At 29.8% G+C, this 18,905-nt stretch overlaps 1 protein-coding gene across 1 annotated transcript in view; it reads right to left on the reverse strand.

Moving 5' to 3' along the window:
- Positions 1-18,905, reverse strand: part of LOC128688513 (protein O-linked-mannose beta-1,2-N-acetylglucosaminyltransferase 1-like) — a 215,449-nt gene that overhangs the window by 157,735 nt on the left and 38,809 nt on the right. The window contains exon 5 of the mRNA XM_053776356.2: positions 240-310. Within this exon, the coding sequence (XP_053632331.2) occupies positions 240-310 (71 nt within the window). The remainder of the gene's footprint in view (positions 1-239; positions 311-18,905) is intronic.

Here is an 18,905-nt window from a genome sequence, read left to right on the forward strand (position 1 = left end):
ACCGAAGTGTTGTGGTTATTGCGTACCTTCAGTAATATGGTACAAGTACACTTGATTCAACACTTACACCTATTTTAACACCTGTTATAGCACATTAGGTTCATCTTATACTTGTCTTGTCTCGCTAGTATATAGCACATAGCTAGGCACAGTTTATCTACCTATTATATAGTACAGAGTAAGGCATGTCTTATATACCTATATAATAGCACAAAAATAGTACAATGTGTACATTTTACCTGTACAAAGCTTGAGGTCTGGAGCTGGCGATGATAACAACGGGAACATCATCAATAACACTGTTCTCCAACTGTAGGAAGATCATGTTATAGTTAAGGTATGAACTTTTAAGATCATTGTTCTGTATCTATAAAAATAACAAGTGAACATATTGGAATATTTTTATAACAAGAACAATTATATTTAAGTGCAGGAAGAACAAGAAAGTGTTTATATGTTTATATATACAGGAATAAGATCAGTTTGTAACTCAACTAAGAAAAGATTGTAAAAGTTTTTTTATTTCTAATAATAAAATTGTTCTGTAACAGCAAGAAGAACAGGAAGTCGTACGTTCATAGGGTAAGACTGTTCTTCAACACTATGAAGAACAGGTCAAAATATACACACACATTTAAGAGAATAAGAATATTGTCAACCGAAGCAAGAACACAAAGAATATATTCGTAATTTTAGAGTATATTTTCTTTTCATTCAATTAAGGCGGAAACTCGGTTTCCGAACGTACCGGACCTCGAACAAACTGGAGTCCGAACAATTTTGTTCAGAAAAAATTGACCCAGTCTTTGAACGTTTTTCTTGAGTCCGAACGACCGGACTTTTTTAAAATTCAGTTATAAAAGAAAATACAGGAAAGTCCTGTTTCAAAAGTGCTTTGAAGTGACCTCTGACACTGACCTCTGACACTGACCTAGCTTTCAGACTTTTAGAAGAGTTAAATCAACGTCATCCAGTGTGTGAGGATGATAATTTAAATCCGGGAAATATTGTTTCTGATATAGAGTTTTTCGCAGTTCGAACTCCACCTAGGAATCAATTAAGTTCAAACCTCGGTTTTCACTGTTCGTAACAGAACAACAGGAATGCATGAAAGAACATGGTATCTCCCATCATACATTACACCTGCAGTGTAGAATTGTGCGGGTTATTTGTGCATCGTTCCAGTCACGGTATTGTGCCTTTTTGTTTTATAAGACCAGACAGACTGAAGAAAAGTTTAGCCAACCTGTTTCTCACTTCTCTAGAAAGACCAATCCTCAATGAAGATACCTTGTTGCTGGTGAGGCGCTCTTGATATAAGGAATTGGACCTGTATTCACCTTCCTTGAATAGAGCCCGAATGCCTCCCATTCTTCCAGGCACTGAATAACCCCTATGGGTTTAGCGTTCTCTTATAATTATAATAAAATTAATAATAATAATAATAATAATAATAATAATAACAATAATAATAATAATAATAATAATATAAAGAGACTAAACCAAGGAAGATGTGATGAGATAATTTGAGGTGATCCGTCCCTTGATGTACTTAGTGAATCACACTTGATAAATGAACAGAATATGTATCAGAATGAAGAATTACGTACTAGAGACTGATGATGTGCAGCAGTTGGAACTGGCATGACAGTTGGGCGGGGCCCACTAGTAATGATAATGTATAACAATAGGCTAAGCAGTTGTTAGTTGTAGAAGAGCTCACTGGATCAAGATTCCAAGATGTTTTTCTGTCAGACAAGTAGATAAGACATATGTCCAGGATTCTGGTATTTTTATTGTTGAAATGTTTCGCCAGTCAGTGGCTTTATAAATCTATTACAGACAACAAAAGGCGGACGATGTGAATAGAAGACGTCGTCTCCTACTGTTCAGGTTCACCTGACTCCAGTACATAAGTCTCCATCCTCAGACATTTGGTATAGATTCATCACGGCTGAGGGACTGATCACCCCATCCACTCCTTCACAGCTTCCACAGTCATTCTCTGCATGGGATTAAGCCAGTGAGTGGAGAAATGCTATTACAATAAAGATGTTAGATAAATGGACACAGATGTAACTGATGTGACATGTTATTGTGGCAACGTTTCGCTCTCCAGGAACTTTATAACACTGGATAAAGATCCTGGAGAGCGAAACGTTGCCAAAATAAACATCACATTAGTTGCATCTGTGTCCACTGACCTTCACATTTTGTCGGTAATTCTACTTTATTACTAAAATAAAAATATATTTATTATTCCTCCACCTGCTATGTTGTGTGTGATAAATGTTATGTTGTGTGTGATAAATGTTATGTTGTGTGTGATAAATGTTATGTTGTGTGTGATAAATGTTATGTTGTGTGTGATAAATGTTGTGTTGTGTGTGATAAATGTTATGTTGTGTGTGATAAATGTTGTGTTGTGTGTGATAAATGTTGTGTTGTGTGTGATAAATGTTATGTTGTGTGTGATAAATGTTATGTTGTGTGTGATAAATGTTGTGTTGTGTGTGATAAATGTTATGTTGTGTGTGATAAATGTTATGTTGTGTGTGATAAATGTTATGTTGTGTGTGATAAATGTTATGTTGTGTGTGATAAATGTTATGTTGTGTGTGATAAATGTTATGTTGTGTGTGATAAATGTTGTGTTGTGTGTGATAAATGTTATGTTGTGTGTGATAAATGTTGTGTTGTGTGTGATAAATGTTGTGTTGTGTGTGATAAATGTTATGTTGTGTGTGATAAATGTTATGTTGTGTGTGATAAATGTTGTGTTGTGTGTGATAAATGTTATGTTGTGTGTGATAAATGTTGTGTTGTGTGTGATAAATGTTATGTTGTGTGTGATAAATGTTATGTTGTGTGTGATAAATGTTGTGTTGTGTGTGATAAATGTTATGTTGTGTGTGATAAATGTTGTGTTGTGTGTGATAAATGTTATGTTGTGTGTGATAAATGTTATGTTGTGTGTGATAAATGTTGTGTTGTGTGTGATAAATGTTATGTTGTGTGTGATAAATGTTATGTTGTGTGTGATAAATGTTATGTTGTGTGTGATAAATGTTATGTTGTGTGTGATAAATGTTATGTTGTGTGTGATAAATGTTATGTTGTGTGTGATAAATGTTGTGTTGTGTGTGATAAATGTTATGTTGTGTGTGATAAATGTTATGTTGTGTGTGATAAATGTTGTGTTGTGTGTGATAAATGTTATGTTGTGTGTGATAAATGTTGTGTTGGGTGTGATAAATGTTATGTGTGATAAATGTTATGTGTGATAAATGTTATGTTGTGTGTGATAAATGTTATGTTGTGTGTGATAAATGTTGTGTTGTGAGTGATAAATGTTATGTTGTGTGTGATAAATGTTATGTTGTGTGTGATAAATGTTATGTTGTGTGTGATAAATGTTATGTTGTGTGTGATAAATGTTGTGTTGTGGGTGATAAATGTTATGTTGTGTGTGATAAATGTTGTGTTGTGTGTGATAAATGTTGTGTTGTGTGTGATAAATGTTATGTTGTGTGTGATAAATGTTATGTTGTGTGTGATAAATGTTATGTTGTGTGTGATAAATGTTGTGTTGTGTGTGATAAATGTTGTGTTGTGTGTGATAAATGTTGTGTTGTGTGTGATAAATGTTAAGTTGTGTGATAAATGTTATGTTGTGTGTGATAAATGTTGTGTTGTGTGTGATAAATGTTATGTTGTGTGTGATAAATGTTATGTTGTGTGTGATAAATGTTGTGTTGTGTGTGATAAATGTTATGTTGTGTGTGATAAATGTTGTGTTATGTGTGATAAATGTTGTGTTGTGTGTGATAAATGTTATGTTGTGTGTGATAAATGTTATGTTGTGTGTGATAAATGATGTGTTGTGTGATAAATGTTGTGTTGTGTGTGATAAATGTTATGTTGTGTGTGATAAATGTTATGTTGTGTGTGATAAATGTTGTGTTGTGTGTGATAAATGTTGTGTTGTGTGTGATAAATGTTGTGTTGTGTGTGATAAATGTTATGTTGCGTGTGATAAATGTTGTGTTGTGTGTGATAAATGTTGCGTTGTGTGTGATAAATGTTATGTTGTGTGTGTTAAATGTTGTGTTGTGTGTGATAAACGTTATGTTGTGTGTGATAAATGTTATGTTGTGTGTGATAAATGTAATGTTGTGTGTGATAAATGTTATGTTGTGTGTGATAAATGTTATGTTGTGTGTGATAAATGTTGTGTTGTGTGTGATAAATGTTATGTTGTGTGTGATAAATGTTATGTTGTGTGTGATAAATGTTATGTTGTGTGTGATAAATGTTATGTTGTGTGTGATAAATGTTGTGTTGTGTGTGATAAATGTTGTGTTGTATGAGATAAATGTTGTATTGTGTGTGATAAATGTTATGTAGTGTGTGATAAATGTTATGTTGTGTGTGATAAATGTTATGTTGTGTGTGATAAATGTTGTGTGTGATAAATGTTATGTTGTGTGTGATAAATGTTATGTTGTGTGTGATAATTGTTGTGTTGTGTGTGATAAATGTTGTGTTATGTGTGATAAATGTTATGTTGTGTGTGATGAATGTTATGTTGTGTGTGATAAATGTTATGTTGTGTGTGATAAATGTTATGTTATGTGTGATAAATGTTATGTTGTGTGTGATAAATGTTATGTTGTGTGTGATAAATGTTATGTGTGATAAATGTTATGTTGTGTGTGATAAATGTTATGTTGTGTGTGATAAATGTTATGTGTGATAAATGTTATGTTGTGTGTGATAAATGTTATGTTATGTGTGATAAATGTTATGTTGTGTGTGATAAATGTTATGTTGTGTGTGATAAATGTTATGTTGAGTGTGATAAATGTTGTGTTGTGTGTGATAAATGTTATGTGTGATAAATATTATGTTGTGTGTGATAAATGTTATGTGTGATAAATGTTATGTTGTGTGTGATAAATGTTATGTTGTGTGTGATGAATGTTATGTTGTGTGTGATAAATGTTATGTGTGATAAATGTTATGTTGTGTGTGATAAATGTTATGTTGTGTGTGATAAATGTTGTGTGTGATAAATGTTATGTTGTGTGTGATAAATGTTATGTTGTGTGTGATAAATGTTATGTTGTGTGTGATAAATGTAATGTTGTGTGTGATAAATGTTAAGTTGTGTGTGATAAATGTTATGTTGTGTGTGATAAATGTTATGTGTGATAAATGTTATGTGTGATAAATGTTATGTTGTGTGTGATAAATGTTGTGTTGTGTGTGATAAATGTTGTGTTGTGTGTGATAAATGTTGTGTGATAAATGTTATGTGTGATAAATGTTATGTGTGATAAATGTTATGTGTGATAAATGTTGTGTTGTGTGTGATAAATGTTATGTGTGATAAATGTTGTGTTGTGTGTGATAAATGTTGTGTTCTGTGTGATAAATGTTATGTTGTGGGTGATAAATGTTATGTTGTGTGTGATAAATGTTATGTTGTGTGTGATAAATGTTATGTGTGATAAATGTTATATTGTGTGTGATAAATGCTATGTTGTGTGTGATAAATGTTGTGATGTGTGTGATAAATGTTATGTGTGATAAATGTTATGTTGTGTGGAATAAATGTTATGTTGTGTGTGATAAATGTTATGTGTGATAAATGTTATGTTGTGTGTGATAAATGCTATGTTGTGTGTGATAAATGTTATGTGTGATAAATGTTATGTGTGATAAATGTTATGTTGTGTGTGATAAATGTTATGTTATGTGTGATAAATTTTGTGTTGTGTGTGATAAATATTATGTTATGTGTGATAAATGTTATGTTGTGTGTGATAAATGTTGTGTTGTGTGTGATAAATGTTATGTTGTGTGTGATAAATGTTATGTTGTGTGTGATAAATGTTGTGTTGTGTGTGATAAATGTTATGTGTGATAAATGTTATGTGTGATAAATGTTATGTTATGTGTGATAAATGTTGTGTTGTGTGTGATAAATGTTGTGTTGTGTGTGATAAATGTTGTGTGTGATAAATGTTATGTTGTGTGTGATAAATGTTGTGTTGTGTGTGATAAATGTTATGTGTGATAAATGTTATGTGTAATAAATGTTATGTTATGTGTGATAAATGTTGTGTTGTGTGTGATAAATGTTGTGTTGTGTGTGATAAATGTTGTGTGTGATAAATGTTATGTTGTGTGTGATAAACGTTATGTTGTGTGTGATAAATGTTATGTGTGATAAATGTTGTGTTGTGTGTGATAAATGTTATGTTGTGTGTGATAAATGTTATGTTATGTGTGATAAATGTTATGTGTGATAAATGTTATGTTGTGTGTGATAAATGTTGTGTTGTGTGTGATAAATGATGTGTGTGATAAATGTTATGTGTGATAAATGTTGTGTTGTGTGTGATAAATGTTGTGTTGTTTGTGATAAATGTTGTGTGTGATAAATGTTATGTGTGATAAATGATATGTGTGATAAATGTTGTGTTGTGTGTGATAAATGTTGTGTTGTGTGTGATAAATGTTATGTTGTGTGTGATAAATGTTGTGTTGTGTGTGATAAATGTTATGTTGTGTGTGATAAATGTTATGTTGTGTGTGATAAATGTAATGTTGTGTGTGATAAATGTTATTTTGTGTGTGATAAATGTTGTGTGTGATAAATGTTATGTGTGATAAATGTTGTGTGTGATAAATATTGTGTGTGATAATGTTATGTTGTGTGTGATAAATGTTATGTTGTGTGTGATAAATGTTGTGTGATAAATGTTGTGTGATAAATGTTGTGTGATAAATGTTGTGTGATAAATGTTATGTTGTGTGTCATAAATATTGTGTTGTGTGTGATAAATGTTGTGTTGTGTGTGATAAATGTTGTGTGATAAATGTTATGTGTGATAAATGTTATGTGTGATAAATGTTATGTGTGATAAATGTTGTGTTGTGTGTGATAAATGTTATGTGTGATAAATGTTGTGTTGTGTGTGATAAATATTGTGTTCTGTGTGATAAATGTTATGTTGTGTGTGATAAATGTTATGTGTGATAAATGTTGTGTTGTGTGTGATAAATGTTATGTTGTGTGTGATAAATGTTATGTTATGTGTGATAAATGTTATGTGTGATAAATGTTATGTTGTGTGTGATAAATGTTGTGTTGTGTGTGATAAATGATGTGTGTGATAAATGTTATGTGTGATAAATGTTGTGTTGTGTGTGATAAATGTTGTGTTGTTTGTGATAAATGTTGTGTGTGATAAATGTTATGTGTGATAAATGATATGTGTGATAAATGTTGTGTTGTGTGTGATAAATGTTGTGTTGTGTGTGATAAATGTTATGTTGTGTGTGATAAATGTTGTGTTGTGTGTGACAAATGTTATGTTGTGTGTGATAAATGTTATTTTGTGTGTGATAAATGTTATGTTGTGTGTGATAAATGTTGTGTTGTGTGTGATAAATGTTATGTTGTGTGTGATAAATATTGTGTTGTGTGTGATAAATGTTATGTTGTGTGTGATAAATGTTATGTTGTGTGTGATAAATGTAATGTTGTGTGTGATAAATGTTATTTTGTGTGTGATAAATGTTGTGTGTGATAAATGTTATGTGTGATAAATGTTGTGTGTGATAAATATTGTGTGTGATAATGTTATGTTGTGTGTGATAAATGTTATGTTGTGTGTGATAAATGTTGTGTGATAAATGTTGTGTGATAAATGTTGCGTGATAAATGTTGTGTGATAAATGTTATGTTGTGTGTCATAAATATTGTGTTGTGTGTGATACATGTTCTGTTGTGTGTGATAAATGTTATGTTATGTGTGATAAATGTAATGTTGTGTGTGATAAATGTTGTGTTGTGTGTGATAAATGTTATGTTATGTGTGATAAATGTTATGTGTGATAAATGTTGTGTTGTGTGTGATAAATGTTATGTTGTGTGTGATAAATGTTATGTTGTGTGTGATAAATGTTATGTGTGATAAATGTTATGTTGTGTGTGATAAATGTTATGTTGTGTGTGATAAATGTTGTGTTGTGTGTGATAAATGTTATGTGTGATAAATGTTATGTGTGATAAATGTTATGTTGTGTGTGATAAATGTTATGTTATGTGTGATAAATGTTATGTTATGTGTGATAAATGATATGTTGTGTGTGATAAATGTTATGTGTGATAAATGATATGTTGTGTGTGATAAATGTTATGTGTGATAAATGTTATGTTGTGTGTGATAAATGTTATGTTGTGTGTGATAAATGTTATGTTATGTGTGATAAATGTTATGTGTGATAAATGTTATGTGTGATAAATGTTATGTGTGATAAATGTTATGTTGTGTGTGATAAATGTTATGTGTGATAAATGTTATGTGTGACAAATGTTATGTGTGATAAATGTTATGTGTGATAAATGTTATGTGTGATAAATGTTATGTTGTGTGTGATAAATGTTATGTTGTGTGTGATAAATGTTGTGTGTGATAAATGTTATGTGTGATAAATGTGTGTGATAAATGTTATGTGTGATAAATGTTGTGTTGTGTGTGATAAATGTTATGTTGTGTGTGATAAATGTTATGTTGTGTGATAAATGTTATGTTTTGTGTGATAAATGTTATGTTGTGTGTGATAAATGTTATGTTGTGTGTGATAAATGTTATGTTGTGTGTGATAAATGTTATGTGTGATAAATGTTATGTTGTGTGTGATAAATGTTATGTTGTGTGTGATAAATGTTGTGTTGTGTGTGATAAATGTTGTGTTGTGTGTGATAAATGTTATGTTGTGTGTGATAAATGTTGTGTGTGATAAATGTTATGTGTGATAAATGTTGTGTGTGATAAATGTTATGTGTGATAAATGTTATGTTGTGTGTGATAAATGTTATGTTGTGTGTGATAAATGTTGTGTGTGATAAATGTTATGTGTGATAAATGGTGTGTGTGATAAATGTTATGTGTGATAAATGTTATGTGTGATAAATGTTATGTTGTGTGTGATAAATGTTATGTTGTGTGTGATAAATGTTATGTTGTGTGTGATAAATGTTATGTTGTGTGTGATAAATGTTATGTTGTGTGTGATAAATGTTATGTTGTGTGTGATAAATGTTATGTTGTGTGTGATAAATGTTATGTTGTGTGTGATAAATGTTATGTTGTGTGTGATAAATGTTATGTTGTGTGTGATAAATGTTATGTTGTGTGTGATAAATGTTATGTTGTGTGTGATGAATGTTGTGTTGTGTGTGATAAATGTTATGTTGTGTGTGATAAATGTTATGTTGTGTGTGATAAATGTTATGTGTGATAAATGTTACGTTGTGTGTGATATGTTATGTTGTGTGTGATAAATGTTATGTGTGATAAATGTTATGTGTGATAAATGTTATGTTGTGTGTGATAAATGTTATGTTATGTGTGATAAATGTTATGTTGTGTGTGATATGTTATGTTTTGTGTGATAAATGTTATGTTATGTGTGATATATGTTACGTTGTGTGTGATATGTTATGTTGTGTGTGATAAATGTTATGTGTGATAAATGTTATGTGTGATAAATGTTATGTTGTGTGTGATAAATGTTATGTTGTGTGTGATAAATGTTGTGTTGTGTGTGATAAATGTTGTGTTGTGTGTGATAAATGTTGTGTTGTGTGTGATAAATGATGTGTTGTGTGTGATAAATGATGTGTGTGATAAATGTTATGTTGTGTGTGATAAATGTTATGTTTGATAAATGTTGTGTTGTTTGTGATAAATGTTGTGTGTGATAAATGTTATGTGTGATAAATGATATGTGTGATAAATGTTGTGTTGTGTGTGATAAATGTTGTGTTGTGTGTGATAAATGTTGTGTGTGATAAATGTTATGTTTGATAAATGTTGTGTTGTTTGTGATAAATGTTGTGTGTGATAAATGTTATGTTGTGTGTGATAAATGTTGTGTTGTGTGTGATAAATGTTATGTTGTGTGTGATAAATGTTATGTTGTGTGTGATAAATGTAATGTTGTGTGTGATAAATGTTATGTTGTGTGTGATAAATGTTATTTAGTGTGTGATAAATGTTGTGTGTGATAAATGTTATGTGTGATAAATGTTATGTTGTGTGTGATAAATGTTGTGTGTGATAAATGTAATGTTGTGTGTGATAAATGTTATTTTGTGTGTGATAAATGTTGTGTGTGATAAATGTTGTGTGTGATAAATGTTGTGTGTGATAAATGTTGTGTGATAAATGTTGTGTGATAAATGTTATGTTGTGTGTGATAAATGTTATGTTGTGTGTGATAAATGTTATGTTATGTGTGATAAATGTAATGTTGTGTGTGATAAATGTTATGTTGTGTGTGATAAATGTTATGTTGTGTGTGATAAATGTTATGTTATGTGTGATAAATGTTATGTGTGATAAATGTTATGTGTGATAAATGTTATGTGTGATAAATGTTATGTGTGATAAATGTTATGTTGTGTGTGATAAATGTTATGTTGTGTGTGATAAATGTTATGTTGTGTGTGATAAATGTTATGTGTGATAAATGTTACGTTGTGTGTGATATGTTATGTTGTGTGTGATAAATGTTATGTGTGATAAATGTTATGTGTGATAAATGTTATGTTGTGTGTGATAAATGTTATGTTATGTGTGATAAATGTTATGTTGTGTGTGATATGTTATGTTTTGTGTGATAAATGTTATGTTATGTGTGATATATGTTACGTTGTGTGTGATATGTTATGTTGTGTGTGATAAATGTTATGTGTGATAAATGTTATGTGTGATAAATGTTATGTTGTGTGTGATAAATGTTATGTTGTGTGTGATAAATGTTGTGTTGTGTGTGATAAATGTTGTGTTGTGTGTGATAAATGTTGTGTTGTGTGTGATAAATGATGTGTTGTGTGTGATAAATGATGTGTGTGATAAATGTTATGTTGTGTGTGATAAATGTTATGTTTGATAAATGTTGTGTTGTTTGTGATAAATGTTGTGTGTGATAAATGTTATGTGTGATAAATGATATGTGTGATAAATGTTGTGTTGTGTGTGATAAATGTTGTGTTGTGTGTGATAAATGTTGTGTGTGATAAATGTTATGTTTGATAAATGTTGTGTTGTTTGTGATAAATGTTGTGTGTGATAAATGTTATGTTGTGTGTGATAAATGTTGTGTTGTGTGTGATAAATGTTATGTTGTGTGTGATAAATGTTATGTTGTGTGTGATAAATGTAATGTTGTGTGTGATAAATGTTATGTTGTGTGTGATAAATGTTATTTAGTGTGTGATAAATGTTGTGTGTGATAAATGTTATGTGTGATAAATGTTATGTTGTGTGTGATAAATGTTGTGTGTGATAAATGTAATGTTGTGTGTGATAAATGTTATTTTGTGTGTGATAAATGTTGTGTGTGATAAATGTTGTGTGTGATAAATGTTGTGTGTGATAAATGTTGTGTGATAAATGTTGTGTGATAAATGTTATGTTGTGTGTGATAAATGTTATGTTGTGTGTGATAAATGTTATGTTATGTGTGATAAATGTAATGTTGTGTGTGATAAATGTTATGTTGTGTGTGATAAATGTTATGTTGTGTGTGATAAATGTTATGTTATGTGTGATAAATGTTATGTGTGATAAATGTTATGTGTGATAAATGTTATGTGTGATAAATGTTATGTGTGATAAATGTTATGTTGTGTGTGATAAATGTTATGTGTGATAAATGTTATGTGTGATAAATGTTATGTTGTGTGTGAAAAATGTTGTGTGTGATAAATGTTATGTGTGATAAATGTGTGTGATAAATGTTATGTGTGATAAATGTTGTGTTGTGTGTAATAAATGTTATGTTGTGTGTGATAAATGTTATGTTGTGTGTGATAAATGTTATGTTGTGTGTGATAAATGTTATGTGTGATAAATGTTATGTTGTGTGTGATAAATGTTATGTTGTGTGTGATAAATGTTATGTTGTGTGTGATAAATGTTATGTTGTGTGTGATAAATGTTATGTGTGATAAATGTTATGTTGTGTGTGATAAATGTTATGTTGTGTGTGATAAATGTTGTGTGTGATAAATGTTATGTTGTGTGTGATAAATGTTGTGTGTGATAAATGTTATGTTGTGTGTGATAAATGTTATGTTGTGTGTGATAAATGTTGTGTGTGATAAATGTTATGTTGTGTGTGATAAATGTTATGTTGTGTGTGATAAATGTTATGTTGTGTGTGATAAATGTTATGTTTGACAAATGTTATGTTGTGTGTGATAAATGTTATGTGTGATAAATGTTGTGTGTGATAAATGTTATGTGTGATAAATGTTATGTGTGATAAATGTTATGTTGTGTGTGATAAATGTTGTGTTGTGTGTGATAAATGTTATGTTGTGTGTGATAAATGTTATGTGTGATAAATGTTGTGTGTGATAAATATTATGTGTGATAAATGTTATGTGTGATAAATGTTATGTTGTGTGTGATAAATGTTGTGTTGTGTGTGATAAATGTTATGTTGTGTGTGATAAATGTTATGTTGTGTGTGATAAATGTTGTGTTGTGTGTGATAAATGTTGTGTGATAAATGTTACGTTGTGTGTGATATGTTATGTTGTGTGTGATAAATGTTATGTGTGATAAATGTTATGTTGTGTGTGATAAATGTTATGTTATGTGTGATAAATGTTGTGTTATGTGTGATAAATGTTATGTTGTGTTTGATAAATGTTATGTTGTGTGTGATAAATGTTATGTGTGATAAATGTTATGTTGTGTGTGATAAATGTTGTGTTGTGTGTGATAAATGTTGTGTTGTGTGTGATAAATGTTGTGTTGTGTGTGATAAATGTTGTGTGTGATAAATGTTATGTGTGATAAATGATATGTGTGATAAATGTTGTGTTGTGTGTGATAAATGTTATGTTGTGTGTGATAAATGTTATGTTGTGTGTGATAAATGTTGTGTTGTGTGTGATAAATGTTATGTTGTGTGTGATAAATGTTATGTTGTGTGTGATAAATGTTATTTTGTGTGTGATAAATGTTATGTTGTGTGTGATAAATGTTGTGTTGTGTGTGATAAATATTATGTTGTGTGTGATAAATGTTGTGTTGTGTGTGATAAATGTTATGTTGTGTGTGATAAATGTTATGTTGTGTGTGATAAATGTTATGTTGTGTGTGATAAATGTTATTTTGTGTGTGATAAATGTTGTGTGTGATAAATGTTGTGTGTGATAAATGTTATGTTGTGTGTGATAAATGTTATGTTGTGTGTGATAAATGTTATGTTGTGTGTGATAAATGTTATGTTGTGTGTGATAAATGTTATGTTGTGTGTGATAAATGTTGTGTGTGATAAATGTTGTGTGTGATAAATGTTGTGTGATAAATGTTATGTTGTGTGTGATAAATATTGTGTTGTGTGTGATAAATGTTGTGTTGTGTGTGATAAATGTTATGTTATGTGTGATAAATGTAATGTTGTGTGTGATAAATGTTATGTTGTGTGTGATAAATGTAATGTTGTGTGTGATAAATGTTATGTTGTGTGTGATAAATGTTGTGTTGTGTGTGATAAATGTTATGTTGTGTGTGATAAATGTTATGTTGTGTGTGATAAATGTTGTGTTGTGTGTGATAAATGTTATGTGTGATAAATGTTATGTTGTGTGTGATAAATGTTGTGTTGTGTGTGATAAATGTTATGTGTGATAAATGTTATGTTGTGTGTGATAAATGTTATGTTATGTGTGATAAATGTAATGTTGTGTGTGATATATGTTATGTTGTGTGTGATAAATGTTATGTTGTGTGTGATAAATGTTATGTTATGTGTGATAAATGTTATGTGTGATAAATGTTATGTGTGATAAATGTTATGTGTGATAAATGTTATGTGTGATAAATGTTATGTTGTGTGTGATAAATGTTACGTGTGATAAATGTTATGTGTGATAAATGTTATGTTGTGTGTGAAAAATGTTGTGTGTGATAAATGTTATGTGTGATAAATGTGTGTGATAAATGTTATGTGTGATAAATGTTGTGTTGTGTGTAATAAATGTTATGTTGTGTGTGATAAATGTTATGTTGTGTGTGATAAATGTTATGTTGTGTGTGATAAATGTTATGTGTGATAAATGTTATGTTGTGTGTGATAAATGTTATGTTGTGTGTGATAAATGTTATGTTGTGTGTGATAAATGTTATGTGTGATAAATGTTATGTTGTGTGTGATAAATGTTATGTTGTGTGTGATAAATGTTGTGTGTGATAAATGTTATGTTGTGTGTGATAAATGTTGTGTGTGATAAATGTTATGTTGTGTGTGATAAATGTTATGTTGTGTGTGATAAATGTTGTGTGTGATAAATGTTATGTTGTGTGTGATAAATGTTATGTTGTGTGTGATAAATGTTATGTTTGACAAATGTTATGTTGTGTGTGATAAATGTTATGTGTGATAAATGTTGTGTGTGATAAATGTTATGTGTGATAAATGTTATGTGTGATAAATGTTATGTTGTGTGTGATAAATGTTGTGTTGTGTGTGATAAATGTTATGTTGTGTGTGATAAATGTTATGTGTGATAAATGTTGTGTGTGATAAATATTATGTGTGATAAATGTTATGTGTGATAAATGTTATGTTGTGTGTGATAAATGTTGTGTTGTGTGTGATAAATGTTATGTTGTGTGTGATAAATGTTATGTTGTGTGTGATAAATGTTGTGTTGTGTGTGATAAATGTTGTGTGATAAATGTTACGTTGTGTGTGATATGTTATGTTGTGTGTGATAAATGTTATGTGTGATAAATGTTATGTTGTGTGTGATAAATGTTATGTTATGTGTGATAAATGTTGTGTTATGTGTGATAAATGTTATGTTGTGTTTGATAAATGTTATGTTGTGTGTGATAAATGTTATGTGTGATAAATGTTATGTTGTGTGTGATAAATGTTGTGTTGTGTGTGATAAATGTTGTGTTGTGTGTGATAAATGTTGTGTTGTGTGTGATAAATGTTGTGTGTGATAAATGTTATGTGTGATAAATGATATGTGTGATAAATGTTGTGTTGTGTGTGATAAATGTTATGTTGTGTGTGATAAATGTTATGTTGTGTGTGATAAATGTTGTGTTGTGTGTGATAAATGTTATGTTGTGTGTGATAAATGTTATGTTGTGTGTGATAAATGTTATTTTGTGTGTGATAAATGTTATGTTGTGTGTGATAAATGTTGTGTTGTGTGATAAATATTATGTTGTGTGTGATAAATGTTGTGTTGTGTGTGATAAATGTTATGTTGTGTGTGATAAATGTTATGTTGTGTGTGATAAATGTTATGTTGTGTGTGATAAATGTTATTTTGTGTGTGATAAATGTTGTGTGTGATAAATGTTGTGTGTGATAAATGTTATGTTGTGTGTGATAAATGTTATGTTGTGTGTGATAAATGTTATGTTGTGTGTGATAAATGTTATGTTGTGTGTGATAAATGTTATGTTGTGTGTGATAAATGTTGTGTGTGATAAATGTTGTGTGTGATAAATGTTGTGTGATAAATGTTATGTTGTGTGTGATAAATATTGTGTTGTGTGTGATAAATGTTGTGTTGTGTGTGATAAATGTTATGTTATGTGTGATAAATGTAATGTTGTGTGTGATAAATGTTATGTTGTGTGTGATAAATGTAATGTTGTGTGTGATAAATGTTATGTTGTGTGTGATAAATGTTGTGTTGTGTGTGATAAATGTTATGTTGTGTGTGATAAATGTTATGTTGTGTGTGATAAATGTTGTGTTGTGTGTGATAAATGTTATGTGTGATAAATGTTATGTTGTGTGTGATAAATGTTGTGTTGTGTGTGATAAATGTTATGTGTGATAAATGTTATGTTGTGTGTGATAAATGTTGTGTTGTGTGTGATAAATGTTATGTGTGATAAATGTTATGTTGTGTGTGATAAATGTTATGTGTGATAAATGTTATGTTGTGTGTGATAAATGTTGTGTTTTGTGTGATAAATGTTATGTGTGATAAATGTTATGCTATGTGTGATAAATGTTGTGTTGTGTGTGATAAATGTTATGTTGTGTGTGATAAATGTTATGTGTGATAAATGTTATGTTGTGTGTGATAAATGTTGTGTTGTGTGTGATAAATGTTATGTTGTGTGTGATAAATGTTATGTTGTGTGTGATAAATGTTATGTTGTGTGTGATAAATGTTATGTGTGATAAATGTTATGTTGTGTGTGATAAATGTTACGTGTGATAAATGTTGTGTGTGATAAATGTTATGTGTGATAAATGTTATGTTGTGTGTGATAAATGTTATGTTGTGTGTGATGAATGTTATGTTGTGTGTGATAAATGTTATGTTGTGTTTGATAAATGTTATGTTGTGTGTGATAAATGTTATGTTGTGTGTGATAAATGTTATGTGTGATAAATGTTATGTTGTGTGTGATAAATGTTATGTTATGTGTGGTAAATGTTATGTTGTGTGTGATAAATGTTATGTTGTGTGTGATAAATGTTGTGTTGTGTGTGATAAATGTTATGTTATGTGTGATAAATGTTATGTTATGTGTGATAAATGTTATGTTGTGTGTGATAAATGTTATGTTGTGTGTGATAAATGTTATGTTGTGTGTGATAAATGTTATGTTGTGTGTGATAAATGCTATGTTGTGTGTGATAAATGTTATGTTATGTGTGATAAATGTTATGTTGTGTGTGATAAATGTTATGTTATGTGTGATAAATGTTATGTTGTGTGTGATAAATGTTATGTTGTGTCTGATAAATGTTGTGTGTGATAAATATTATGTGTGATAAATGTTATGTTGTGTGTGATAAATGTTATGTTATGTGTGATAAATGTTATGTTGTGTGTGATAAATGTTGTGTTGTGTGTGATAAATGTTTTGTTTGATAAATGTTATGTGTGATAAATGTTATGTTGTGTGTGATAAATGTTATGTTGTGTGTGATAAATGTTGTGTGTGATAAATGTTATGTGTGATAAATGTTGTTGTGTGTGATAAATGTTATGTTGTGTGTGATAAATGTTGTGTGTGATAAATGTTATGTGTGATAAATGTGTGTGATAAATGTTATGTGTGATAAATGTTGTGTTGTGTGTGATAAATGTTATGTTGTGTGTGATAAATGTTGTGTTGTGTGTGATAAATGTTATGTGTGATAAATGTTATGTTGTGTGTGATAAATGTTATGTGTGATAAATGTTATGTTGTGTGTGATAAATGTTGTGTTTTGTGTGATAAATGTTATGTGTGATAAATGTTATGCTATGTGTGATAAATGTTGTGTTGTGTGTGATAAATGTTATGTTGTGTGTGATAAATGTTATGTGTGATAAATGTTATGTTGTGTGTGATAAATGTTGTGTTGTGTGTGATAAATGTTATGTTGTGTGTGATAAATGTTATGTTGTGTGTGATAAATGTTATGTTGTGTGTGATAAATGTTATGTGTGATAAATGTTATGTTGTGTGTGATAAATGTTACGTGTGATAAATGTTGTGTGTGATAAATGTTATGTGTGATAAATGTTATGTTGTGTGTGATAAATGTTATGTTGTGTGTGATGAATGTTATGTTGTGTGTGATAAATGTTATGTTGTGTTTGATAAATGTTATGTTGTGTGTGATAAATGTTATGTTGTGTGTGATAAATGTTATGTGTGATAAATGTTATGTTGTGTGTGATAAATGTTATGTTATGTGTGGTAAATGTTATGTTGTGTGTGATAAATGTTATGTTGTGTGTGATAAATGTTGTGTTGTGTGTGATAAATGTTATGTTATGTGTGATAAATGTTATGTTATGTGTGATAAATGTTATGTTGTGTGTGATAAATGTTATGTTGTGTGTGATAAATGTTATGTTGTGTGTGATAAATGTTATGTTGTGTGTGATAAATGCTATGTTGTGTGTGATAAATGTTATGTTATGTGTGATAAATGTTATGTTGTGTGTGATAAATGTTATGTTATGTGTGATAAATGTTATGTTGTGTGTGATAAATGTTATGTTGTGTCTGATAAATGTTGTGTGTGATAAATATTATGTGTGATAAATGTTATGTTGTGTGTGATAAATGTTATGTTATGTGTGATAAATATTATGTTGTGTGTGATAAATGTTGTGTTGTGTGTGATAAATGTTTTGTTTGATAAATGTTATGTGTGATAAATGTTATGTTGTGTGTGATAAATGTTATGTTGTGTGTGATAAATGTTGTGTGTGATAAATGTTATGTGTGATAAATGTTGTTGTGTGTGATAAATGTTATGTTGTGTGTGATAAATGTTGTGTGTGATAAATGTTATGTGTGATAAATGTGTGTGATAAATGTTATGTGTGATAAATGTTGTGTTGTGTGTGATAAATGTTATGTTGTGTGTGATAAATGTTATGTTGTGTGTGATAAATGTTATGTTGTGTGTGATAAATGTTATGTTGTGTGTGATAAATGTTATGTTGTGTGTGATAGATGTTATGTGTGATAAATGTTATGTGTGATAAATGTTGTGTGTGATAAATGTTATCTGTGATAAATGTTGTGTGATAAATGTTGTGTGATAAATGGTTTTGAAAACCGACAAGTTGAAGTTTGAGACACTTAAGCAACATACGGGAATCTTTATTGAAGAGACGTTTCGCCACACAGTGGCTTCATCAGTCCAATACAAAGCAGAAAGGTGTATGGAGATGTGTTAATTCCATCACTATTGTAGAAAGTACAGCATAGGGCAGAAAAGTGGCTTATATACTCTAGTCAGGTATATAAGCTATTTCTCTGGCTCTGTGCTGTACTTCCTACAAGAGTGATGGATTGAACACATCGATTTCA

Source organism: Cherax quadricarinatus, chromosome 13, assembly GCF_038502225.1.
Source record: "Cherax quadricarinatus isolate ZL_2023a chromosome 13, ASM3850222v1, whole genome shotgun sequence".
NCBI classification, from domain to species: Eukaryota; Metazoa; Arthropoda; class Malacostraca; order Decapoda; family Parastacidae; genus Cherax; species Cherax quadricarinatus.